Source organism: Nannobrachium achirus (assembly GCF_963921795.1).
Source record: "Nannobrachium achirus genome assembly, chromosome: 5".
Classification (NCBI taxonomy): Eukaryota; Metazoa; Chordata; class Actinopteri; order Myctophiformes; family Myctophidae; genus Nannobrachium; species Nannobrachium achirus.
Window position 1 is genome coordinate 38942689 of NC_137814.1, and position 27936 is coordinate 38970624.

General features: G+C 42.8%; 1 protein-coding gene across 1 annotated transcript; it reads right to left on the reverse strand.

The window, feature by feature from the left end:
* On the reverse strand, window positions 1-27917 carry LOC308285778 (homer protein homolog 3). The gene is made up of 10 exons (XM_080726644.1): window positions 27797-27917; window positions 27492-27540; window positions 23118-23274; window positions 19361-19492; window positions 18640-18744; window positions 10588-10718; window positions 6135-6291; window positions 2486-2593; window positions 1745-1825; window positions 1-425 (listed from the first exon to the last, which is right to left on the reverse strand). Exons 2-10 carry the CDS (start codon window positions 27512-27514, stop codon window positions 240-242), a joined length of 1080 nt encoding a protein of 359 aa, XP_080582770.1. The 5' UTR covers window positions 27515-27540; window positions 27797-27917; the 3' UTR covers window positions 1-239.
* Between the last annotated feature and the right edge of the window lie 19 nt (window positions 27918-27936).

Sequence of the window (27936 nt, forward strand, 5' to 3'; positions counted from 1 at the left end):
TTATGTTGCTGCTGCTTGCTTGCTTGGGGCAATGATGCCACAACCTACATGTAAGGATGAGAAGTACAGTCGACCACTGCTGCAACAGGGACAAGGGGCGGCCACCTCTTTCCACAGCCGAGGTGGTTCCTGTGCGTAAAGAGGCTCCATCTGACCTGATCTCCTTGTGTCGTCTCCCTAATGGCCACTGCTAACTCAATCCCGCGTAATCTCCTATATGCCTTCTATCTTAGTCGATCCTATTTGTCGATGAGCTTGCATAGGCTCTGCCGGAGGTCATTCAGGTCAAAGATCTTGATGTCCAGGATTTCGATGGCCCTCTGGATCTCTGAGTCCATGCGGTCTCGGTCTTCAAGTGTGTTGTTAAGGTTTTGCTCCGTATTTTGGATGCGCCTCTCCAGCTCTGCATTACGCATCTCCATATCCTGAGTTGGACAAGAGGGAAGAACAGGCAGAGAACAACTATGTAAAAGGAGTTGGTGACACTTTCTATGAAGAAGTTTATCAGGGCTCACAAGGTAAAGCGGCTGCTTCCGGGCTCCGCAAGAGTTAGAGTCGAAGTGTCCTTGAACAAGACACTACTAATTGCTCCCGATGAGCAGGTGCCTTGCATGGTTTCCTCTGCCATCGGTGTATGAATGTGTGTGTGTGTGTGTGTGTGTGTGTGTGTGTGTGTGTGTGTGTGTGTGTGTGTGTGTGTGTGTGTGTGGGTGTGCGTGTGTGTGTGAATGGGTGAATGTAATGCACAATCATTGTAAAGCACCTTGGATAAAGGTGCTATATAAAATGCACCATTTACATCACTTAGTCCTGCATCTCCTCAATTCTGATTGGTGCTTGCCAGCTGCTTGCCTGCCTTGCTACATTTACACGGAGATGCATCAGTGATTGAAAACTCTGTAGTGCCATGTGGCTACCAAGAGATGACGCACTTCCATTCTACTTCCTATCACAGCTGTTTGTTTACATTCACCAATGCAGCGTGGCTCCACAGCTCTGCAAGGTGAGCCCATGTGAGTCATGACATCACACGTTTTGCGGTTTCCCCCGTTTTGGAGACGCGAGGCGGAGCGTCTACAAAGGGGACTCCCTTTTTTGCAGGTCTTTCAGTCCGAGTGAATCAAAAAAGCAACTTGTTTAAGGCAGCGGAAGCTTGTGATTGGCTGCGCGGAGGTGCCGAAAGTCAGGGGGGCGGAGATACACTTAAACCTCACCTTAACCCTAACCTCAGTAAAAGTAACGCTGGTGAAATGCTAACCTGCCGATGCTGGTGAATGCTAACTTGGTGAAATGCTAACCTGCCGACGCTGGTGAATGCTAACCTGGTGAATGTTAACCTGGTTGGACCAACGGGAGGTCGTCTCCACCTTAACCGAGGTGCTTTTTTGATACACTCGGACTGAAAGACCTGCAAAAAAGGGACTCCGATCTACAAAGATTTCCACTCTGAAAGGTGGTTTCACTTTGTTGCGCATTCAACCCCCCAAAAACACTGTTGTCATCTAAACGGACACCATATCTGACATTTTATTTTGTCGGTTTCTCTAGAGACCGTCGCTGTGTAAACGCCAACGGCCACTCAGAATGTATACAAATGTAAGTTTGTTAAATTAACACATTGTAATTTCAGATCCTGTCAAATCAGAACAACTGATTTAATAGAACTGATGTCTTCTTTTGTTATTGAGCATTTGTACTGCTTATGCGTAATGTAAGGAAGAGTAGTCTTTCACTTGTGCAGTACCTGTAATCTGTGCATAGCCTCATCTCTCTCCTGCTCCATCTCATGGTATTCTGCTTTCTTACTCTGCAGACAGTGGATCTCCTGGAAAAGCAATAAAAGTAACATGACGCATGTCTCCATCGGTAGGCTACATCATTTTCCTTTTCTAAGTTATTAAGCCATAGCATTTTTCTATATTTCTCACTTCTGCTTTATAAAAAAATAATTTGTACAAGTGATAACAGGTGAGTAATTTAATTAACTTAATTTAATAAATACATAAATAAATAAATAAACTGTGTTGAAGTGGTAGTCCTCAAAACCTTAAAATGAATTGTGCAACAAAGCATACAATGGTTAAGAATAACTATTTATATAAGGAATGTGGAGAAGAAAGACTTTGATAAAAATGTAAACACAGTGCCGATCCCGGACTAGTCCGGGAAGGCACATCGGATTGCGGAGGCCAATCCCGAAGTAGTCCGGGAAAGGCATCAAAAGAGTTATAAAATGACAAATTAAACATTGACCAAATTGTCAAATATTAGAGACAGAAATTGTGAAAATCTACATGCTCACGCCTCACAACGCTAGTTAAAATATGATTAGTTTGGGGGTCACGGCCTGAAAAGGTTGAGAACCACTGTTCTATAGGGCTGCTGAATTAATTATTCATTGAAACATTTAACAATTGCATTTGTATAACTGTTATTCTACAGTGAAAGCTTCATATTATAGATGTTGTATTTAGATGACATCAACCTCGTCCTTGGCCTTCAGTAGAGCCTCCAACTCCTCCAGTGACTGGGTCAGCTCATCCTTCAGCAGATCACTGGGGCCCTGACCTCCATGGGCCTCCAACTCAGCCACCTTATGAGGAGAAACACACGCACGCACGCACACACGCACGCACGCACGCACGCACACACACACACACACACACACACACACACACACACACACACACACACAGGAATTAGAAAGATACTACAGTACTGGTAACGGTAACAGGAAAAGCCGACCTAAAACAAAGTCGACCCAAACTCGTTTCCCAAAGGGTCTGTGGCCTTGAGCTAGATGCAGAATAGACAAAAATCTAATCTTTGCTTCTGGGGGTCCCTGGAACAAAATATTTTGCGATGGGGGTCTGTGGCCAAATACATATCATTATGGGGGTCCTTGACATGACAAAGTTTGAGAAACAATGATAGCAACATACGTTTTTTCAGGAAAACTGTTAGGATTTAGAAGACATTTTTAGAATGTGCCTATCAGTGGTTAAGGACCCCCAAAATGTGTTTTTGGCCGCGGACCCCATCTCAAAATATTTTGTTCAACGGATGGACCCCTATCGCAAAATATTTTGTTCCAGGGACCCCCAGAAGCACAGATTTGATTTGGGAAACGAGTTTGGGTCGACTTTGTTTTAGGTCGACCTTTCATGTATTCCTGTTAACAACTACTACCGTGACTTACATAATTGCTCCAACAGTATGAGTATCTCATGACAACGAACGTGTAGCTTGGCAAGTTCTCAAAAGGTGATGTAGGGCTCTCTTATAACAGCATTAACACAGTAGAGCAATGAAACATCATATAGACCTTTACTACAGTATATACCGGTACGTGTACATTACTGTAACGTCTGTGATGACTATGCTTAGCCTCTACTACCTACTGTACTTCTTTCAGTACCATTTAACCTTCCCTGCTGCATTCTGTACCATCTAGCCTCCCCTACCTTTTCCTCTACCTTAATTACCACCCACTTTTCATTCCAGTCTACCATATTCTCTAACAAATATTGCAAATACTACTGTAAGTACCAAACATGTTCCCCCTGTGGGGACACAAGGGGAACATAACTGAGTTGAAGCACCTGGAGCATGGAAAACTAAATATGGTAAATGTCTCTTGCTCATCACAGCTTCACTATTAGAGACAGTGAGTGGTATGAGTGATCTCTGCGTGTGCATGAATAAAACAGGAAACTGTAATAACCTCTACCCTCTGAGATTCATGACTACTCACTCATTTCTCAACAATTAAATTCCATAAAGCTTGTGGTGATTTTTGTGACCTTTTTTTCCCCCAGTGTCAATTGTCTAATGTAATTCTGCGGGCTACACTCCCTCTGCCAACCTGGGGAGAGCAACGGACTGATCTCGTCCTTCCTTCAATGCATGAGGAGTCCAGGCCGCTACTTTTCACATGACAGGGGGGAGTTTACCCGCGTAAGACGTAGCATGTGGAAGGAACACGTTATTCCAACCAGTTCCTTTCCCCTCCATCAGGCGGACAGGGGGAGGCAGCTAGGGGACACGGAGAGAACATGCAAACTCCACACATAAAGGCTTGTGGCATTATTACATGAAGACAGCTAATGGCCCTGGATTGGCCTACTGGCATACTGTGCCATGTCTTAAATAAAATTAGATCAGTTGGTTATGACACATTTCACTATTCATTTTAGTGTTTTATGGGGACAATGCGATGCTCTGTGACGTTGTTTAAACTCTACTGTACAGCATGTGAAAACTAATGAATACCTAAACCTCCCCTGCTTAGTGCATGGTGCTCAGAACACCTCCCAAAGCAGCAGGCAGGGCTAGAGACACGCCACCATTATCAGGTAACTGGGAATTGAATCCTCGCTGCAGTGTCAGCTGGGCCCCATAAAACAGGACCAAACTAAAAGGACACCTCTAAAAGGTCCCCACCTCCGAGACGGTCTTGAGAGCGAGAGAGAGAGAGAGAGAGAGAGAGAGAGAGAGAGAGTGAGCGAGCGAGAGAGAGAGCGAGAGGGAGGGAGAGAGAGAGAGAGAGGGAGGCTGGATTATTTTTAACTCTCTATGGGCTAGAAGAGGAGCGCTAGAAAAACGAAGGGAAAAAAGGGAAGAAGAAATGAGTATGGTTGCCAGCTCCCTCTAGTGATTTCTCATTTCTGCTAACTGGGACATTGAAAGTAGGATATGGCTGTCCTACAAACCCCTCTCCCTCTCACAACCCCCGGAGACCTGAGCCATTTTCAGCCACCTGGCCCGTCATCTTCAGCTAGAAAAAGGAGAGCATGCCGCAAAGCAGACCAAGGGCTCACTTATTTCAATTGGAGGATAATTTGTTAATTGTAATGAAGATAATTAATCGCTGACATTTACAAAGACGAAAAGAAATTGGGGATCAATACGTATATTACTCCTGTAATGGGGTGGTAATGGGAAAATTATGAAGGTCCTAAAGGACAAAATAAGAGGGGTTTGTAGCCATCAGCTTAACTGAGCATTCCCTTCACATATCCCTACAGTGAATTAACTGTCCTGTAAACCTTAAAAGACATTTTATTGATGACCAGAGGCACCTGCAACCAGTCTCAGCTTTCATGTGACTTAAAATGAAATGTTACAGTGTATGGCCTAAAGTCCCTTGTGATGAAAGTGACATTACTAATGTGTGCATATGTGGTCCTGCATATTTGATGTCAGACAGGTTACATTTTCCGAAAATATGATTTTCGGAAAGGAGGAATTGAATCGCCTGAAAATGATGGTCCAATCAAATCCTGTGTGACCTCTCTCGGCAGATAAAGGCCACACGCCAGGGACATCCATCTCTGTCATTATTGAAAAGCAAAGAGACTGAGGGAGAAAGGAGAGCGACACACACTGACTCATCAGTGTCACATTGTTCTTGTTTGGCTAAGGCTTTGCTCCTCAGTGACCTGAGCGTCTGCTGTCACCACAAAGTTTCACCGCCCTGGCACTGAAAATTGGATATGTGTCCCTGACCATCAACTTCTGCCCTGCTTCTTACAACTGGAAGAGATCAGACAATGATGGAAGACTGTATTTAGATATGATCAAGGGCAAAACTACGGCAACTTTTCTTCAGAGCATCATGAGGAAGGTCTGTAATTGACGTCTGTAATTGACGTTCATTTATTTTCATTGTATGGCGAAAAAGGTCACAACATCTCAGTTCTAGGCCCGGACCGTGGTTTAGCAGTCTGGGGCACCTAGGTTCTAAAAGTTGACTGACAGTGCATCACAGGATCGTGTCCCATCTCCAACAATCTTTACTGCATGTCTCTCCCATCTCTCTCTCCCTGTTTCCAGTCCATCTCCACTTTCCACTATAAATAAAGCCAATATTTTTAAAACTAGTCCTGTCCTAAGCTATTTTTTGGCAAATGTTCTGCCCAGGATAAAGGATTTTTTGGGGGATATTTTGATTATCGTGATAATATCGCAAATCGCACTTTCTTTGGTCTCGGTAATCGTGACATGAAATGTTCATATCGTCCCATCCCTACCCCTGCCCCCCCACACACAGCAAATGGAAGCCTGTGCGTAGGTTGTCACCTGGTCTCGTAACCTGTCTGTCTCTTCCTGGTACGCTGCCAGCTGTTTCTCACCTGGTCTCGTAGCCTGTCCGTCTCTTCCTGGTACGCTGCCAGCTGTTTCTTCCACTGCTCAACGTTGGCGTTGGCCTCGTGCAGCGCTGCTACCAGCTTGGTGTTGCTGTCCTGCAGGGTGAACAGCTCCGCCTCCAGGTTCATCTCACAGATCGACCTGAAGAGACACACACATAAACACACACCCATGTAAACTGGCAATATTTAAAACTGCAAAAACACACAAAAATCTCAGTAATTAATTTTCTAAAATTCAAGCAGTAGATGGATTCGTTCAAGTATAGTTTAAAAAGGAAATGTCGATGTATGGCACAGGCAGCAAGATACATGCTGCTCATATTTGGGGCAAAACACTTTTGAAATAAAGCAATGTTATGTGGAAATAAGAAAAAAGTTCCCCCCACTTTGATGACATAGTCAAAATGTACTTTGCCAAACCCCACAATCAATCCTCCAGTTCTAGGCAACACAAGGGGAGGGGGGACTTTTGCTTATTTTCACACAACAACTCCAAGGTATAGTTCAATGTTGAAAATGAGTGGTCTTCCCCTTTAAGCGATCCAAGTTAAGCGACTCGACCCACAACTGCCACAAGGTGGACTAGAAGTGAGTCACACTTAGACTACAAGTATGACTCACTTCAGAGGGGTCTTTTGGAGTGTTCACATATATGTGTGAAAAATAGTGGACTCGTGATCTGAGTTCACTTTAGGGGCTGAAAGGGTCCAAGTGTGAAAACAATTTCAAGGACTCACAGTTTGGTATGCATTAGGCCACAGACCCCTGGCCTGGAAATCAGACAAATCGGCCAGTGCAAAAAACAAAAGAAGAAGGCCTCAGCTGATTTGGTCTGGCCAGCTCGGTTGTGATTGGATTTCACTGCCCCCGAAGTTGTGGGGCACCAATCAAATATGGTGTGGGTTTATCACCAGAGGCATTTTTTTTAATCTGCCCCTTGGAAATGCAGGTTAGAGATTCCAGACTAATATCTACAGTATGCAGTGATATTAGTCTGGCCATAACAGACCCCATACTGTAGCTCCAAGAGTGTACAAATGGAACCAAATGGACCCTCAGGGTTAGGGTCCACTCTCACAGACCTGTAAGGGTCCTTTGGGTTCCTATTCAACTATCAATATTTTAGCGAGGGACCCCCTGGAAACTCTTAAAGGACCCGGACCCCATTTTGAGAACCACTGGTGTAATGTATTTTAAAGATTGCTATACTATATAAAACAGATATTCATACATACTGCCAAGCTGCTCTATAGCTCTGTGCACGCAGACATGCAATCATGCAAACATTTCAACTGCTACAGTAGTATAGCAAGGGAACATAAGACAACTGTTGGCCTCAGGGTCCAATCACACACACACACACACACACACACATGCACGCGCGCGCGCACACACACACACACACACACACACACACACACACACACACACACACACACACACACACACGACAGCTCTGGCAAAGACAATAGGGGCTGCATGAGAACGCCTACAGTATGGCCACGAGTGAAACTCTAAATGAAGGCTGCTATAAGCATTCGATTATTAGATTGTCATTAAAATGATAAAAATACAGCAAACAACTCATGTTAATCCTACGTGATGTTGCAGTTGCATAGAGAACTCCCAATTTGAGAATACTGTATACCGGTATACAAAAGTCTTGCAAAGCCAAAAGATAAGAAACATCACTTCCTATAGACTACTCTGATATTCAAAGACTGCTTTCTGGAAGGAGGGGGTAGACAGACTCTGCATTCATGGCCAGGGTGAGCATTTTGCTCCATAAAATGCTTGTGAGTATCAAGGACATAGAGTTAACAGGCTGGGGCTAGAGGACATGCACAAAGTGTGCAGGAAGACATTGTTGTCACAGTTTAAGGCAATCGTCACCGTCATTCAAATCTGTATTCCTCCATGTTTAATCATCAGTGCTGGTCAAATCTCTATGACAGTCAAACAGAATGCAATTTATCATTTTCCAGGGCTGTATGTAGATTTTTCAAGGCTCAGAATGTGGGTTTATTTCCCCCTACAGCTGTCAGAACCCTGAACAAGGACAAGGACAAAAGAAATGAAAAATAAATTGCTCATACTTGCACAAATGCACATACAGTAGGAAAGTCCAAATTATGTATGCCTTCTGCACAATCGATAAATCATGACTGTAACTAACCCCCCCCCCCCCCCCTCCCTTATTCTGCACAAGATATTTTACCATAGCTGCCTTAAGAGTTTTTCTTAATCATACCTATAATTTATTACCTTTATACCATAGTCCATACCCATTCTAAGTTATGAGCTCCCAAAGTATGTTGCAGAGTTTGGGTTATGCACTGTGCACACGCAGAGTATATCAGGGATGGAAAGTAACTCTGTACTTGGTACCTGCAACAGTTCCAACACACACACGTACGCACGCGTGTACCCTGTCGCCAGCTGTGCGACAGTTACAACACATGCACGTGCGCACGCACGCACGCACGCACGCACGCACGCACACAGGCCTGGTCTGTGGTCCCGCATGCACACACACGCGCGCGGCCTGTCCTTTTTAATTTTGTTGGAAAAGATACATTCAGAAGCAAAACAGAAAGCTATCCAAGTTGATTTACAAGGTAAGGTTTTTGGTCCGGAAAGGTCCAACAGAAACGTCTCGTCGTCCTTGAACCTTTGCCCTGATCATTCCAGAAAGGTTTACATTTTACCATAGCAACAGGTCACCATGGTAACTACTTGAAGAACAGCTTTCAGTAGTAATAATGGCACTTTTGGGTAGGAGAGCTTAGAGGGTGGATCATGCAACCCTTCTTCCAGGTTATGTAGAGACTCTTCACACATCCCTCAATATTGCCGTAAAGGACATGGGTCAATATGCTGGTTACGCGTAACTTAGTCTACCCGGTCCATGGTCCCACACACACGCACGCACGCACGTGCGGCCTGTCCTTTTTTATTTTGCTGGAGAAGATACATTCAGATTCAAAACAGAAAGCTATCCAAGTTGATTTACAATCTCCGCTCCATGGCATCCACTCCACACAGACAGTGGCAGAATTTCAGTCTTAAAGGTCAGGTACTACTTTGTGTCTATATAATTATATTATACACATCATTCTGGGCAGGAAAAAGTTCAATGCTGAGCTCTCCTCTTCAGTTCAACATCGACATACTCCCACTGGCTCAGATGATGAAATAAAAACAATATACGTTACCATAATTATGTAGAGACACTACTTGGCATTACCATATCACCTGGGGGACTATGATCCACTACATGTACCGAGTAAATGCATTGAATGATTGAATGTGCCATAATTTTCTTCAATTAAACAAAGACAAAACTGAAGTCATTGGTTTTGGAGCCAAGGAAGAATGATAAAAATCCAGTGCTCTGCTTCAATAGGTGATGTTAGAAACCCACGCCAGAAATCTTGGTGTAGTCATTGACTCAGACCTAAATTTCGACGGCTACATTAAGACAATTACAAAGTCAGCCTACTGCTATCACCTTTAGGAATATATCAAGGATTAATGGTCTCTTGTCTCAGCAGTATTTGGAAACACTTGTCCAAGCATTAATCTTCAGTAGACTCAACTTCTTTAACAGTGTCCTTACAACACTGGTTCTCAAAGTGGGGGTCCGGTGCCCCCGTCCATGACGGGGTTCCAGGGGGGTCCCCAGCTAAATTATTGATAGTTAGAAATGGATCCTTACAGGTATGTAACTCCTTTGAGAGCTAATAATACTGTTGGTTGATAAAGCATTGAAAGGTTCAGGGCCCAAATTACATTTATGATCTTGAGTTACATTATTAACCATCCAGACCTCTCTGGTCATCTGGGACAAGTCGGCTTTCTGTCCCCAGAATCAAACATGGAGAAGCAGTGTTTAGTTTTTATGCGCCATACAGTATCAGGTTATCACGAAGAAACTCCCAAATCAAAGCTAAGACTTTCCTGTTTGCTGCTGGCTTTTACTTTTTTGATTATTTCTTTGTGTTGCACTGTAATTTTATTCTCTATTTATTGTTTTATTTGAGCTTATCCTTATTTTATATTCTTCCAACTTTTTAATAATAAGTCTTCTTGCATTCAAATGTAATGTTATAATGTTTTAATACCCTTTGCCTTGTGCTATGCTAGTGAACAGGCTCTTGCTTTCCTGAACTTCAGGCAACTAAGTCAGTATGATCTTTTAAGTCTCTTCTAAGAACTTACTGTCTTTGTCATGATCCATTTATTATTGCTGCTACTTCTTTATTCTTTAATGCAATATAATATTATTGATTACATTTTGAGTGTGTCCATGCATGCGTGCGTATGTGTGTGTGTGTGTGTGTGTGTGTGTGTGTGTGTGTGTGTGTGTGTGTGTGTGTGTGTGTGTGTGTGTGTGTGTGTGTGCGTGCGTGCGTGCGTGCGTGTTTGTGTTTACCCTTCGGAGAGCATTTTCTTTATGCGTTCCTTCTCAGCAGAGAGGGTGATATCGGCACTCTGGCTTCGGAACATCTTGTCTTCAGGCCCATTCGAACACATCTGTGGAGACTGGAGTTCATCCCCGAGGTCCTGAGACATGCACCAGTACACAAACATTAATAAACAGACCTGGAGTAGATCAGTGTTTCTCAAACTCTCACATTTCAAGGTCTCCCCTTCACTCTGACTGTGTCCATTTGATTCCATTTGTACGTCAGAGTTATAGCCTTGTACGGGTCAATTTAGACCCCCTAAAGGAACCCACTGAGTCCCTGGAATCCACTTTGAGCACCACTGCTCTACTGCAGACACTTCTGCAGACTAGTTTCCAGGTAATTTCTTGTGGAAAAGAAAGGAAAACTACACTTTTTTAGGGGGAGGATGCAAAACTTCAGTAGTTAAAAAAGTATATTGTTTTTTCTCGATACTGTACATCCCTGTGCTATTTGCCCATCATCACAGTAAAATATAAATACATACCTTGAAGGTCTCAGGAATAATAGTATAGTAGACATGGAGTTATACTGCAGTATAACACCACTGATATGAACTTCTAGTCACACTATTTATGTTTCTTAAATCTGTTGTAGCTGTAGCCAAATCATTGTCAAACTGTGTCTGTCAAAAGTAATAAGTATATCGTCGTTGTCGGGTGAAAACCTTGTATGCCCAAAACTCTTCGTTTTGCATTTATCATTTTAAAAATGATTTAAACTAGTGAAAACAGTCGATCTACTGTTATGTTCCTGGCCTAGGGGTTACATGGAACACAACAAAAACTGGGGGAGACGCAGTCAAAACAAAGTTTAAACAATTTATTTAAATAAGCAAAATTAAAGAAACATACCAAAATGAAGAGTGAGGTGTGGAAGTCAGTCAAGTCAGTGGTGAAGTGCATGTATGGATGAGTGAGAGATGTAGTGGGTGAGTGTTGCATGTATTAACAGAAATGGCAAAACTAAGGGGAATGGTGGGAGAGGAGCTGGAGTGAGGAGAGCTGGGAGAGGACTGGGGAAGCAGGCTTTTATAGGTGTGGACCGGGCCCAGGTGCACACCAATCAGTCTTAACGATGCTGCTCCCCAGTCCTATGGGAAGGAGAACAGAACAAATGAATACAAAGCAAATAACTATAACCAAAGAGTGATACATAACCATAAACCCTATATGGCCTATAGGCTTACAATATATCCTCCTAATGAGGGAACCGTCACACCCCCCCCCATAAAGACGGGGTCCCCAAAGGGATCACCGGACAGTCGGACACCCTGTTACTTTGAATATTGTACTTTAAATGTTGTATTACATACTACCTGTACCACTCATCCCCTATATCTACCTCAACTCCACCCCGCCACACCATCCTGCCTATCACCTCAGCAACCTTGTACATTGGAGCACTTTTAAGAGATGACAAACCTGATGGCCTAAAATGGAGAAAACCCAGGAGACATTTTAGGGTAAGAGAACACAAGTCATGCACACATTTTTGAGTCTCCAAACTCTAGAATTAGAGGTGCTATACAACTTAACTTTAACATGACACATGATGGTCAGTAGTAATAATAAAGTATAAAAACAGAATCCCAATTAAACACCAGCACTGCATTACCCAAACCCAACCACTGCTCCTCCAATGGCTAACCCCCCCTGCAGGCCATCACCCTGGCAACTGATGTCAATGAAGAACTTAAGGGATGATGACAGGACAAAAGAAGGACCAACTGAGCCTAAATGGAGAATCTGGACAGCGGAAAATCATCGGGTTTAGTGACAATATTTTTTAAGCAAATTTACATGGCATAGTTGGGTGGAATTCTGACGATTGGGTGTTGAGATCATGTAACTTTGCTCTGAGACCTTTTTCACCACCTTGTGTGGACCAGAGAACTTTGAAATTCTATGAAATGGTGATATAACCATTGGAAGTAAAGCCAGGACCTGGTCTCCTGGACTAAACACCCGGCACTCAGCTTTAACGCCACCCACCGGTTTTATCTTATCCTGAACTAATGTCAACTTTTCTTTAGGCTTGTCAGTTTTGATACTTTGAAACTTCTCAGATACTTTGACCTTTGGAGCGTCACAGTCACTTTTATTAGCTTCCCCCGTCACCAGGGGAATGGACGTCACCATTGCCGGCGGTGGACCCTCTGCCCACACCCGAGCACCAACCAGGTCGTTACCCAGGATGACCGTCACCCCTGGAATCGGCAGTGCTGGACGCACAGCAAGCTTTGCTTCTCCCTGGAACAATTCACATTTAAGCATCACTTTATGCAAGGGAACCAACAGTATGTTCATGTCTATGCCCCGGATATGAACTTTGTCACCCGTGTCAGAATCATTGGTTAAAGGAAGAACACCAGCCTGAATAAATGAGTCAAAAGCCCCCGTGTCTCTCAGAATAGTTACAGGAACTTCTTCCCCCCCTTGCACCAAAGAGACAGAACCCTTCATGATAAATGGACGGTAAGAATCTACTGCTGCAACTACTGCATCTTTATTTCGACCGAAATGTGGTGTAACACAAGTGGACACCGGATGAACTGGAGCGGACATGCCAGCCCCTTTTGGTTGCCGATCACCTGCGTTAAAATTGTCAGTCTTTGGGTAACCGTTCAACTTAAAACAATCTGATCTCCAGTGGCCCCGCCTATGACAATGACTGCAGACCTTTTCCGACTCACGCACATTACCACTGCTGTTACTTTTAGCTTCGACAGGATGAGGTTTCTCATATCGGCCATGTGACTCATTGGCAGCATGATTGCCACCTCCCGCATTGAACTCTTCACGGTGCGTCAAGACAAAATCATCAGCGAGCGCTGCCGCGTCTGCAGCAGTGCGCGCTTTCTGCTCATTAATATACGTCGCCACTCGAGCAGGAACAGAATTTTTAAACTGCTCCAAAATCATCAAGTCACACAATTCTTCAAACTCTGTTACCTCCGAGGCGTTGCACCAGCGGTTAAAAGACGTAGTTAAATCACGTGCAAATTCCAAATGACACTGCTTGTCATGTTTCTTAGAAAACCTGAACCGCTGGCGGTATGCCTCGGGGACGAGCTCGTACGCTTTAAGCACTGTTGCTTTAACACAGGAATATTTTTGACTGTCAGCCACACTCATTGCCGAAAAAACCTCTTGCGCCCTGCCGGTTAAGACACACTGTAACAGCAATGTGCGCGCCGAATCAGGCCATTTACGCAGGTTAGCCACCCGCTCAAACATAACAAAAAATGTCTCTGGATCACGTTCTGAAAACTTGGGCACCAGACGGAGATTTCCATTTACGTCAAACGACCCCTCGGACTGATCTGCAGGTCTAGGAGATACTTGTGCAGCAGGTTCCATCTTACCATCCCTTATCAAATCTAACTTGTTCTGCTCAACCTGTATTTTAGCTTGTTCAGTATCATGTTTCATTTTTTCAATTACATACTGAGTTTCTAGTCTCACTCTTTCCTGCTCTAGTCTCACTTTCTCTTGAGCACTCTGTGTGTCTAGTCTCACCTTTTCCTGATCTGCTTGTAATTTAGCTTGCAACAAAATTAACTCTTTTTGTTGTTCAAATGTCAACCCTGCCGACACTACAGGCATCACAAACGGCGGCGCCACCGCTGTGACATCTGACTTTGTTGGAGTAGACATTGCCCCTTGTCCCTTATGAACAGGAACATCTTTTTCAAATAAATTCTCTCTCAACACTTGAAATAAAGTCTCCTTTAATCTCTTGTCAACTGGCCCAATTTCAATGTTATAGTTTTCAGCTATTTTAAGTAATTGGTCTTTGGTGCACTGACTTAACAGTTCCTCAGAAGGAGAATCTACAAATTCATCTACTGTAACCATCCTGGCTCACGTGCGCTTTAACAATCCCCCAGCTGGCAAACCAAAACAAAATACAAGTGCCCCACTATTTAAACCACCCCGCTAACTCCACCCGACTGCTCGTGCTGGTTAACGGTGGGTATTTATGCACATGAAGGCCACCGCAAAGGCCTAGCTTAACCCAGGGGTAGGAAAGGAAACCACTAGCTGGCGACCTGCGTACACCACCTGGCTGTGCTCCCGAGACGGGGTACGCACACACCGGTACGCACCCGCAATCTCCAGCCGCCCCGTGCACCTAAACCACCCGGGCCTAAACGACTTGCATTATTTTAACCCCAGTAGCTGAAAAATAAAAAACGCACCTCACAGGGACACTTGTATGAAAAATGAATTAACCAGCCAGGAAACACTTTAACTTTCACTTTAGCAGCACAATAAACCAGGAAAAACCTCCCCACCAAACTTAACCAAATACTAATGCAACTCAAGCAAAACTCATGTTAAATTCAACCCAAAAAGTTAACTGCATCTCCCAAACTTAAAGTCCAGACCAAAAAGCATAGCAGCGCTTTCTGTACTCACCGGACTGTAGATCAAACAGGACAAAGGAACCCCCGGAATGATTCCCCAAATGAAGACACTGCATTCACAAAACCACAGCGCCAACGAGCCATTAACCGACGCCCAAATTAGCCAATTGACTCTACTATTGCAGAATTTTGCCAATTGACTCTACTATTGCAGCGCAGCACTAACAAACAAATGCAGAAGGGAGACTCACTTGATTCTCCAAACTCACTGCATAAAAAGTCAAAATTTACCGGCGCGAGCCCCCACTTGTTATGTTCCTGGCCTAGGGGTTACATGGAACACAACAAAAACTGGGGGAGACGCAGTCAAAACAAAGTTTAAACAATTTATTTAAATAAGCAAAATTAAAGAAACATACCAAAATGAAGAGTGAGGTGTGGAAGTCAGTCAAGTCAGTGGTGAAGTGCATGTATGGATGAGTGAGAGATGTAGTGGGTGAGTGTTGCATGTATTAACAGAAATGGCAAAACTAAGGGGAATGGTGGGAGAGGAGCTGGAGTGAGGAGAGCTGGGAGAGGACTGGGGAAGCAGGCTTTTATAGGTGTGGACCGGGCCCAGGTGCACACCAATCAGTCTTAACGATGCTGCTCCCCAGTCCTATGGGAAGGAGAACAGAACAAATGAATACAAAGCAAATAACTATAACCAAAGAGTGATACATAACCATAAACCCTATATGGCCTATAGGCTTACAATATATCCTCCTAATGAGGGAACCGTCACACTACAAGCACACAACACCTCGCACCGCGAGGCGTTGTGTGCTTGTAGATCTGCTGTTTTCACTACCTTTGTGCGACAGCCTTGTCTGATGAAGCAGGGGTTTACTTTGCGAAAAAACATACAAATTTGAAACTTGGAGATACAAGGTTTCCGCCCGACAGTGACGATGTAAAGGTATATATGAAAGACCCACCTGTGAGAACTGCAGCAGTAACCGATCAGTAGCAGAAAAAGATAGAAAGACAGACTCAGTGTACTGTATTTTAAGCATGCAAGATGTACTGTACATTGCACGCTTAAAGCAACGGTAAAAGCCATGACATATTTAGCTCTGCAGCACTGTGTTTTAGTTCAAGCACAGTGCTATTGAGCAGGCATTACAATAGTTTTAAGTGATGCAGTTCACCTTCATTCAGGGAATTGGGATTTCCAGTATTCGATAAATCACTTAAATTGCTAGACTTGAAATTTGAGACAAACCACTCGAAATCTATAGAAGTCAAGAGAAATGGACAAGCTTGTCAAGGCTCAGGCAGATGTAACTGATGCGTAATTGTTGTCTATTGATCATGAAGGCGGCCAAGTGCTCAGCTGACCACGTTTTCATCATTGCAGTGGTGGAGTACAGGTACTCAAGTACTAGCCTGGCTTGGCCAGACTATATACTAATGCAGCTAACTAACTGCATCTCCACCTTGTTTTAACATGGGTGGCTTAGCTGTGCTAGGCTACTCAAGTACTGTACTACAATTTTGAGGTATTTGTACTTTAATTGAGTATTTCCAATTGACATTAATTTTACTTCTACTCCACTAACATCTCAGAGGCAAATATTGTACTTTTACTCCTCTATATTTATTTTAACACTTTAGTTACTAGTTACTTTGTATATTTTTATCATTATTACAAAACATACATTACCCACATTAACCATATATATTCTTTTCAAACAATTTTTATGCATTTGAAAACTTGAAATGGCACATTCTACATAATGAGTACTTTCTACTTTTGGTACATTTTGATACCAATACTTTTGCACTTTTCCTCAAGTACATTTTGAATTCCAGACTTATACTTGTAACAGAGTATTTCTATAATGCAGTATCGATACGTTTACTTAAGTAAAACATTTGAGTACTTTTTCCACCACTGCATCATTGTATGGGTCGGAGACGGAGACCTCTCTGCCCCGTGGTTAGTGAACGCCGATGCAGGAGTGCTCTGCACTGCTGGCCAGCCCAGGATAATTTTATCATCGCCCTAGTTTTCATCTCTTTCTCTTCCCGTGGAGAGAGAGACTGACCCAGCTCACTCTCATCTTGCCTCCTTTCCCATACACTTTCTTCACCTTTGTTTTGATTCATAGTTTTGACAGTGATTTGACAGCCTGTCAAAATCGCTAAGCGAATTGACCAAATTTAAGTACTGAATGCATGCTATTTATCCAACTTGACCTGGGTGGGCATCTGTCCTGGTTGAATAGCTAGGTTCAGAATAAAGATGGAATGTCTCATAATCTATGGGGGCTACCTTGCAACTTAGCAGCCACAGAGGCATGCAACTCATAAGAGGGTTCATAACTCAAATAGCTATATTGCTAAATAGAAACAATAACAATCAAAAGTCATAGATACTCCTTAAACTGAAACTAAGAGAATACATTTTTTTGTAAGCAACGCAACCCCAGCAATGCTAGAATGTAATCACAAAAGTAGGTTATAGATTAATAATACATATATTTAAAACAACGTATCAGAGATACTACATGTGCATGAGTATTTTGTACAGTACCTCTGTTTCTTTGCACTGTGATGTTTGTGAAAAATAAATTGTCTAGTATAGATTTGAGGTGGCTGGTCAAATTTGGCCATCTTCCAGCTACTGTGGTTGGTGGGCCAAAAACGTAATCACCCACTCTCTCCATCCCCCCACAACAACTACACAGTGTTCATTTAACTTTGAGATTGTACAACTTTGTAAGTCTCAGAGTTACAAATTGGATTTTACCGCGTACAGTATATCTAAAGAGCAAAGTAGAAGCGTGGCATGCAACTCTGATCCTAATTTAAGATTACTCATGCTTGGATGTCGAACAAGCAAGACCAGATGTCTGCTGTCAAATTCTTTCAGACAAAACAATTAATTGCAATCACAGCGGTTACACTTCCTTTTGTTCAGCTGTCCCCATTGTATGCCTAATGCCTGAGCTGACTTCTTCCTGCATGGAACAATGCCATTTCCTGAACACATGCGGTCTTCCTAAGGATGTAAATACTATGAGAGGAAGTGACTTGCATAGCAATCTCCCATTCTGAAAGACACCAGGAAAGAGAAATCTGTTACCCGCATTTAGACCAGAAAAGTATTTGAATTGTAAGTGTAATTCTTAATAAATAAGTCTGTCCATACCATACATATAAGTTAGATAGCAGTTGTTCTTTTTTTTGTCTACCTGAATAGGTGCTTTGTCTACCTACATTCTTTTTCTTAGATTACTATTCTTTTTCTTAGATTACTATTTCTATTAATTCTACCAGTCTATAGGCCAATAACCAGTAGGTTATGAGAAATCAACATTAGACTGTTCACCTTTTTTCGCCCATGAATAGGGATGCTAGGGTTCATTGATATTGTTAATGTTCATAGAATCTTTGTTTTTTATGTTGTGTACTACTTACAGTACACTCCCTACGACATACTAGTATCATGTCCAGGGGTGTACTTTAAGCCGCCTCACGCTACAGAGATCTGTAGGGCTCTTGCCCTATGGGTCACATGGCTCAGCAAGTCTTATTTTACTACCTACACAGTGCATTTAATTTCACATTCAGTAGACGCTTTTGAGAAGACCAAACTCACCTGAGGAGCGGCGATATTGAGGGCTTGGTTGGCCAACTCCTTATCCTGGGACTTCTCTCGTGCCAGACGAGCTGCATCTTTCACCTCCTTGAACTTCTCGGAAAACTTTAAAGGGTCAAGTGAATATGTTTGATTTAGTCCAAGGTTCACAGTAGGATATAAACAACGCTGAACTCAAATCACATGAGTTTACCTGGACTCTGACTGTTTAAACCCGCAATCTGGGACTTTTTTAAATTAATAAAACATTATTTTAGGGTAATAACAGTATTTGTACCCTTACCCATTTGCAGCTATGAGTGTGTACAAATGGAACCAAACTGACCCATAATGGTCCTCAGAGTTAAATTAACATTGAAGATTTGTATGTGTGGAGTTAAATAATCTTTGGTCAACGTTATATGCACTTGATACATTGAAGTGAAATACATGAAATGTGTCACAAACCCCCCCAGAACAAAATACTGTCAGTGTCCGACTTGACACCAGAGTCTCCATTTCTCAATGGACTAATTAATGGTTGAATTGACGTTTTATTATCCCTGTTGTCAGGGATCCCCTTACATCTGCTATTTTCTATGAATGTTTGCTTGTTTTTGCCAAATGCTCCCCTGTTATGACATGTTAAGAATAGGGATGCTACAGTAGGGTTCATGTGGTTTTCAAATAAAAAGCCCCGGACTGCAGCTTCAACAGCTGACAGACTGACAGCTTAATTCACCTGATGCAGCTGCTGCTCTGTAGCGAAGCCCAGGCCGTAGACAGTGTTGGCCCTGCTGTCGGCCCACTGGCCGAACTTCTGGGACGTCTTGGTGAAGGTCATGCTGGGTGTAAGGCTACAGTTGATGATCGCCTGCAGATGCAGAGATGAACAGAGTAGTCAACCGTTTGTGTGTAGAGAAAGAGGCAGAACAATCTTTTGCTCTGTACATTAGCATGTTGAATTGTTTTATATTTCATAGGCGTAGCCTAGGCCATGGACCCACAATTGATACTTTTTTAAACTGGGATAACAACCCAAGTCCAATATCTGCCTGTCGACAATTGGGCATTTGTCTAAAATGCGGGAGTTTCGTGTGACTTTTTGATGATTGGTTCAGCCATGTTTTCCCATTACCGCTATCGCTTCCCATGCTCTGGAGGGGTGGCCATAGATTTTCGATATGACAGACAGAGTGCTGTGAAGTTAAAATTGCACATTTCATTGAAAAGGATATAACGTCTGCAGGCCTACAAAAGCGTTGTATACCGGGCGCCCGCTGGCCTGGTGGTCAAGGCGCGTACCACATACTAGGCTATGATGCCTGCTGGCGTCGCCGGTTCGATTCCCGATCCAGACGACCTTTTCCACATGTCATTCCCCATCTCTCTCCCTATTTCCTGTCAGTCTACTATCCTATCAAATAAAGGCATAAAAGGCCCAAAAACAAATCTTAAAAAAAAAAAAAGAAGCGTTGTATATCACAGGAATGTGTGCTTGTATAACTTTAGCATAGAGATGTAGACGTTAGCAAGTGATGGAATGCTAGTGTGCCATTAATAAAACGATCATGGATATAGAGCTATTCTGGCCACAGGGCTGGCCACAAGAGTGGACACATACTTTAACTCTGAAAGTGTACAAATGTACATTCTTAGAGTTACAAACCCATAAAAGTCCATTTTGTTCCTAACAATCAATCATTTAGCTGGGGAACCCATGGAACCCCATGTCCCTGGTCGTCACTTTGACATCTGTGTTTTTTGCATGAACTGTCCACTGGGAATCCATGTTAACAGATGCTATCAAGCTCTTTATGCACTGAGACTGAGGTCTAGTTCACTTCCTTAAAGGGATACGTTGATGATTTGTAAGATGAATCCCATGAATCTGATGTAAGGAGATATTATAATATAATATCTCCTTACATATATCCCCTCACAATATGTTATTGTTGCGACCGAAAGTCACAGTTTACTATGAGAAACGGCACATCATGGCCGTGTCCGTGTACGCTTTTTTATGGTCTATATGGGTTTGCTGCTCTGACATCACACTGACTCTCACGCATTGACATCACACTCTGACATCACTGTGATGTCAGGGGAACAAAATCCCTTTATGCCCAAATATGGAGATCCCTGTGATGCCAGGGTAACCAAATCCCTTTTATGCCCATCTGGAGATCCCATGATGTCATCAATATTAAGCCCATATCTGTGAATATCTATGGGTACCGTACCAGGGGTCTCCATATATGGGTAACTGGTCCGATATACCGTACATCACTGGCCAGATGGCCAAGACATGGCGCTTTGGTTTTCGCCCTAAGGGCGTCTTACTGGTATACTGTATTGTGGGGTGGGGGGAATACCCACATTTATGTGTGCTTATGGAATGCATGACCAGTGTACAGAATGTACATTTGAAGCCTATGATGCCGAAGATGCAAAACAGCACATAGACATTATTTCATCAGCATTACACAAAGAAATTCACAGAAGACATAGAGTATTTGTTTTCCACACTCAATGTCCTCCCATCAGAACTAAGGGATGTACTTTCAAAATAGTCCAAATGTTATCACATCACATGCTCTTTATTTTTTACACAATAATCTGAGTTGTTACAGGTTACAACACAAATCATTTCTCCCAGTAAGAAAGCAGCCTGCTGCAAATGTTAGGAAAAGCCTAGGAAAGGTGGCTGATGATGGCACCTCATTCCCTTCATCACACAAGGGGGGGGAAAAACACATTAAGAGTCTGTCCTATTTATAACCTTTTTACGTCATCTGAGGCATAAGATAATGGAATTGATTTAAAATTCCAGAATTGGAGGGGAACGGCTGCTTATGAGGAAGGTTTGTACCTCCTTCGCTTCCCTCCATCAAGTTGTTACAGGACACTTACTGCACAATAATCCATTCTTGGTTTACCCATTTGAGAGCGTGCAAACGTAGTCAAATGGACAATGTGGAGTTCATTTTTGCATGGTGACGCGTTTGACACACAACATGCGGGGATGGGTGACAACATCGGGGAGATTAACGCCAAGCCAGACACCAGTTGGGGGGGGATTGGGCTGCTAACCAACCAACTGCCACCCGCACTGCATTGTGGGAGAGAGGAATGTGGGTCAGTCCAGATGGGTTAAGACTACTTCATATACATGTCCCCCTTCGCTTGTTGTCGACTCCCTGTAATCTACTCCAGTAAGGTCTCTCCTTCACATCCGCTGAGTTTTTGTTCATTGTACACTGAAAGATCTGTCTTCATTTAACTGTGTACAAATGCAGAAATAAAGTATCTAGTAATTGTTTTGGATGGTTGGTAGAGTTGGTAGAATCTGCCAGCCACTGTGGTTGGTGAGCCAAAACAATTATCATCCACCCTGAATGCAATACATCTCCATTCTCCCACACTAGCTATACAGTCAAATCCAGTATTAATTTAACTCTGAGATGGTACAAAATGTCACCACATTGACCTTTACAGGTTCATTTGTACCCTGTCAGAGTTACAGATGGATAAAGCAACGCTGCAGATTTTACTGTGTATGTATTTATTAATTTGAAGTGTGGTTGGTGGAAGGAGCAACGTTGTGAGTAGCTATACTGTTTTCTGTTTTGCTTTTTCCTTCTAAGGCAAAGTGTTGTTGGCCATCAAAACACCAAATAAGGATCTACTGAATATACCAAAAATCCAAGGCATCCTAAAACAGAATTCATTATTCTTACATCATTTGTTTTGGGTTGTGAACACTCTCTAATCAAGAGGTCACACTATTATTATGAAACATATAAGGCACGCACGCATTTCCACTTCAAAAAGTTGACTTAATGGAGGAACAGTGGACATGAGCCTTTGTCATAGAACGATGCAGTTTCTACATTCACACGCTTTTTAGATATATAACAAATAGATTGTTAGATTGGTTATTGGGCCGTATCATGAATTCATTTTGCGCCAGCCACCAGCGCACAAAACACACAAACAATAAAGCACTAAAAACATGTCACCTACAGTAAGTAACAAGTTAGCTACAAGTAATAGAGAAGGTTGTCATGGATGAGCAAAGACAGGATTTAGGCACGAGCTGAGATGTTTGTTCAGAAGTGAGGACAAATGATCCCTGAGCCAGAGTTTGTAACCTCAGTAGTAGAGAATGCCGTCATCCTGATGGCATACGGACATATTTATTGTATAGTGGACGTGTTGCGTCATTGGCTTTCCATTTTTTAAGTACCCGGGTTGACGATCTTTATGGAGTTTGTTTTGATTACTCACAGATAATGAACCTGGTATGGTTCATTATTGACTGTGAGTACTGAAAACAAACCCCATAAAATCACCAACATTTCTGGCAAGAGAGCACGGGCACAACTTGGCTTTGTGACATCAATGTACAACACTATTTATGTTATATTATATCATTATTATAGTTACTTAACCACCATGTTCATCCAACACCATCACTCTCTCCTCATTCTCCATACCTTGGTCCCGCCCACGCTGATGATGCGGTAGACATTGCGGTTGGCGTCATAGAAAAAGGAGACGGTGACAGCATGCTTGCTGGCGGGGATCCAGTTCCTCTTGGTGGCGGGGTCGATCTGGAACACGTGGGCCCGGACGCTGAAGATCGGCTGCTCCCTGGAGGAACAACATACAGTAGCGGCAATGAGGGAACAATACAGCTCAGCAGCGCTTGACCTACTAGGGCTGGGCAATTAACCAATTATATCAAACCAAAATTTAGAGCCGTGAACAGATTTAATATTGCTCATATGTTCATTGATTAATTGAGCAGCAGGTTTTTTTTAGAGAAGACAATCTTAAATATAAAAACATTCAAATAGCCTTTTTTTTACAGAACGGCCCATAGAAGGAGATATGCATGTGTCGCGTTTGCACTGCCCCCTTCGCACAAGTGTGATTTTTTCAATGGTTTCTTGAAACTCGGTTCCTTCTCTATGAAGCCATAAACATATGTAATTTCCTTCAAATCATGATTATATGGGAAATTAAAATAATTAAGGCCCCTCCACCTTGGGCCCTAGTAACTCAGTCCCACAACCCCAAAATGCTCTAAAACCCTCTTCCAAATGCCATTCACCCTCGCTCTGCTGCGGCCAGTGTTTGCTCCAACGTATCCTAGTTACGTGGTAAATATTTCAAAGCAACAATGTCACTGGTGTTCTAGAAATGTTTTGGCCACAGTAGTGCAAGTTCCACCCTCTTGTATATTCTCTCTCTCTCTCTCTCTCTCTCTCGCACCTCCTTAGTTAGATTTGTGTTTATGTACTGTAGTGTGTACAGTACTGTATCTCCCACTTCAAATGCAAATATCGGGAAAATGACAAAATACTTCTTGCCAAGAAAACAGATCAAAGCATAGAGGAAGTCATATATTGTGGCCTTGGCAATAGAACTGAGGACACACTAGCTTGGTTCTTTATGATTTAAGCATTGGGCATATCATTGCATATCATCGTTGTTGGGTGAAAACCTTGTACACGTATGTCCAAAACCGTTAGTTTTGTATTTATCATTTAAAAAATGAACTAAACTAGTGAAAATAGACGATCTACACCTCGCACCACGAGGCATTGGTGTGCTTGTAGATCTGCTGTTTTCACTACTTTTGTGAGACTGCCTTGTATGATGAAGCAGGGCTTTACTGGTGAAAAAAACGTACAAACTTGAAACTTGGAGATACGAGGTTTCTGCCCGACAGTGACGATATAGTGTAACAGAGTACTCTACTGTCCAACACAACAAAACTGTCTTTTTTTGTCAAACGGCTTTTTTTAGTTTGTTTATTTCATTTTAGGGTTAGAGAAATTAGGTGAGGAGGTTTTGTTGCAGTACTGCCATGTCTGAGCTGTTCATTTTATTTTCTACCGAAAAAGCCAAATAAAAAAGAAAGAGTAAAAAGGCAGCTCCCCTTTCAATCTTAATATTGACCTTGTATTACAACATTATGACCACAGTAAAGTTTATTTATGTTCTTCAAAAATGGAAATGGTTCGAAATCAGGGCACTCCCATTTCTATGCAGCATTTTTGCATTGCTGCGGCTGTTCCTGAAAGAACCGTATCACTGTATATTTAGATCTGACCTCTTTAGTGGCACACAAATCCAGTAATAGATGCAAGTTAAATAATGCTGTGTCTTTGTAGGGCAGGCAATATCCCTCTGAACATTGGACACAAACAGGCAGTGCAGCGCTGAGGTGGCCAGGTATTGATAATATCCTGCAAAGCATCCTGCATGGTGGAGCACCTTCTTACATGGACACTAGAAGAAATCCTCTCCCTCTCTCTAATAGATTATGACATATAGAAACATTATCGCCTCAACTTCTCTCTCACACACACATGTACACACACAGCCACAAGTGCATGCACATGCACGGCCGCACAAGCACGGCCGCACACGCACACGCGCGCGCGCACACACACACACACACACACACACACACACACACACACACACACACACACACACACACACACACACACACACACACACACACACACACACACACACACACAAGATATTCCAAGGACCCACTCTCCATGCGTTGTACTGAACAGTGGCATTTGGATGCCTGTCCCACTCAAGTCTGACAAAGCCTGTGTTGTAATTCTCCTCATTGTCTCGCAGTAAACCCCCTCCCCACCTCCTGTCAGTAGATCTCATGCTAATCCAGCCTCCGTAGGCCACTAGACACACAGACAGTGATGTAGGGCCAGGCTGAGCTGATGGGCCAGGGGACGAGGGCACCGCACTGTGACAGCGAGCGCCTATTGACTTTGGTCCATTTAGTTTGAGATTTGTGCAGTGGCTTTCTGATAACAGGATTTGACAGTCGTAAAAAGATTTGACAATCACAAGGATTATAAAGGTTTGTGAAGGCGATATATTCAGTGTATAAACACTCATTTCTGGTTATGTAGGAATTTGACAATTGGCTGTTATTTTGCAGACCATGTAAAAGAACTGCTGATGCCTGTGAAAGAGAAAGTAATCTCTTTCCTTGCTTTAAAGGTAACATAAGAGCATATTGTTTCAAATGTGCGAAGACTACAGCTGCATTCATCTATAACCTTAAGCCGTCCCTCTCATGTGTAATGAAGGCTCCATGGGATCAGCAGCAGTTGCATTTCAAAACAAACACGGTTCACAACGAAGCATCACCCGATTCACCAACGACACAATTTCAGCCATTGCTTCATTGCGCCAAGCCGATGAGGGGGGAACGAGGGAAGCTTATAAAGTTATTCCATTATATAGGCAGGGTCAGGGGACAAGTTTCAACCTTGCCCGAGGTCTGAATTGCTGGGTCGTCTACCCTGAATATTTGGCAGCAGCGTTGCACCCTTCCATCCTGCTGGGATCACCTTGCAGCACAGGAGCCGACGGGACGCCCCAGGCACATTAGATCTGCCTCTTTTAGCTCCCATTACATTCCCCGGGTGCCTGAGAGCAAGCTGCACACACTCACAGACCTGAGGAACCTGTTCAGGTTCACCCTCACTTGTGACAGACTGGGAATTGAACATACGGTCCCCTGCGGCATGGTCCCTGCCGGTAGTGTGCAGAAGCTCAAAGCGGGCGAATGCGACACAGAGACAGATGACGGACTGCAAGACAAATACGTGACGTTTAAGGTGTGTAAAGGTGTAAAATGTGCATGTGTGTGTGTGGCGAGGATACAGGGTTAAGTGGATAGTGGTCTCACTTTCAAGAATCCTCAGTAACCCACCCTTCATCCCCAGCAGATGGATGTCCAGGGCTTAATGGGGCGTTTCTTATCTAGCCAACCATTACATTACACTAATGCTTGTAGTATGATTCAGTATCAGTATGATTTAACCTTCCAAAAAAAAAAAGAAGAAATCACACTTTTTCTTAAATAAAGTGTGGTTAATTTGACCCCTGGACATGTAGGGTGTATAATAATTGATTTGTGCAGTTAAAAGGCAGTAAACAACAATCAATTACAGTACAATTACCAGACAAGATGTTTGTCTGTGGCCATCCACCGCTGACTTACAGTATTTTTTACTTCTCTGATAATTAACTTGAACTTTACAAACAGGAACAACAAAAGCTTCACTAGAGCTCTAGCCAAAGGTTAAAGAATACTATCCGATGGCAGGGTTTTTCCTGAAAAATAAAGATATATAATATCACCAGTTTCCTTGTTTCCTGCCTAGTGCCATGGGTGAGCTCTCTCTCTCTCACACACACACACACACACACACACACACACACACACACACACACACACACACACACACACACACACACACACACACAGACAGACAGACAGACAGACAGACAGACAGACAGACAGACAGTAAAAGTGGATTTTTCTGAATTACAACTGCAATAGAGGATTTCCTAAGCAGGTGACACCTGCGTAGGAAATACAAAGACATTACAAAGAAGTATGGATCAAATAATCTAATCTCTGGGAGATTTTACCTTAAATACACTGGGGGGAAATGACTGCCATAACAATTAAATCAAGTTTAAAAAGGCTCCAGTATCCATGACAGCTACTCTAGATATATAAATTGAGAAGAGACTTGTTCTGCAAACTGACCGAATTAACAGCAGAAATAGTAAAGTATTAGTTCTATAGTGTAATACTGTATTAGTCTTTAATAGTCTCTTTTCTAAAGCTAAAGCTTTATTTACCTTGGTGAGATCAGACTATGTGCTGATGTGTTAATATTGAGTGGTTGACATCCCAAGGTCACAAGGGCAACAGCAAAGTGTTAAAACATAGACCTATTATTATTAATTTTTCCCCCCAAACGAGACATGGTGGAAAATGGTTAAAATGTGTTTCTTACCTTTCTCTGTGGTGAGAAAACATCTTACACGGAGATTGAGACTTCTTTTCTATGGAAGAGAATAAAAAGAGAGAGACACTCGATGCATGACTTGGGTTTGTTCTCCACACAACACAGGAAAGAATAGCAGGCAAAAAGGTAGGTCGAGTCCCCTCGTGGCATAAAACTGTACCAAGGTACCACAATCCAGGCACAGAGAGGCAGGTTAGTGTAAAAGAAAAACTTTGCTCTTCCACACATCAGATTAGTATTTAATGTGGGCAATCTCGTTTTAAAAAAAGTGCCTTACTGTTCCTGACACTCACCCCATTTCGATGTACAAGAATCTTTTGATTTGTCTTCTTAATTTTCAGGAGAATTCCCTTTTTTTGCCTTCAGACGCTGCTGCCTGATGTTGCAAAGTAGACTGCTGCTGCTGCTGCGCTGTCCCAACCTCTTCTGTTGT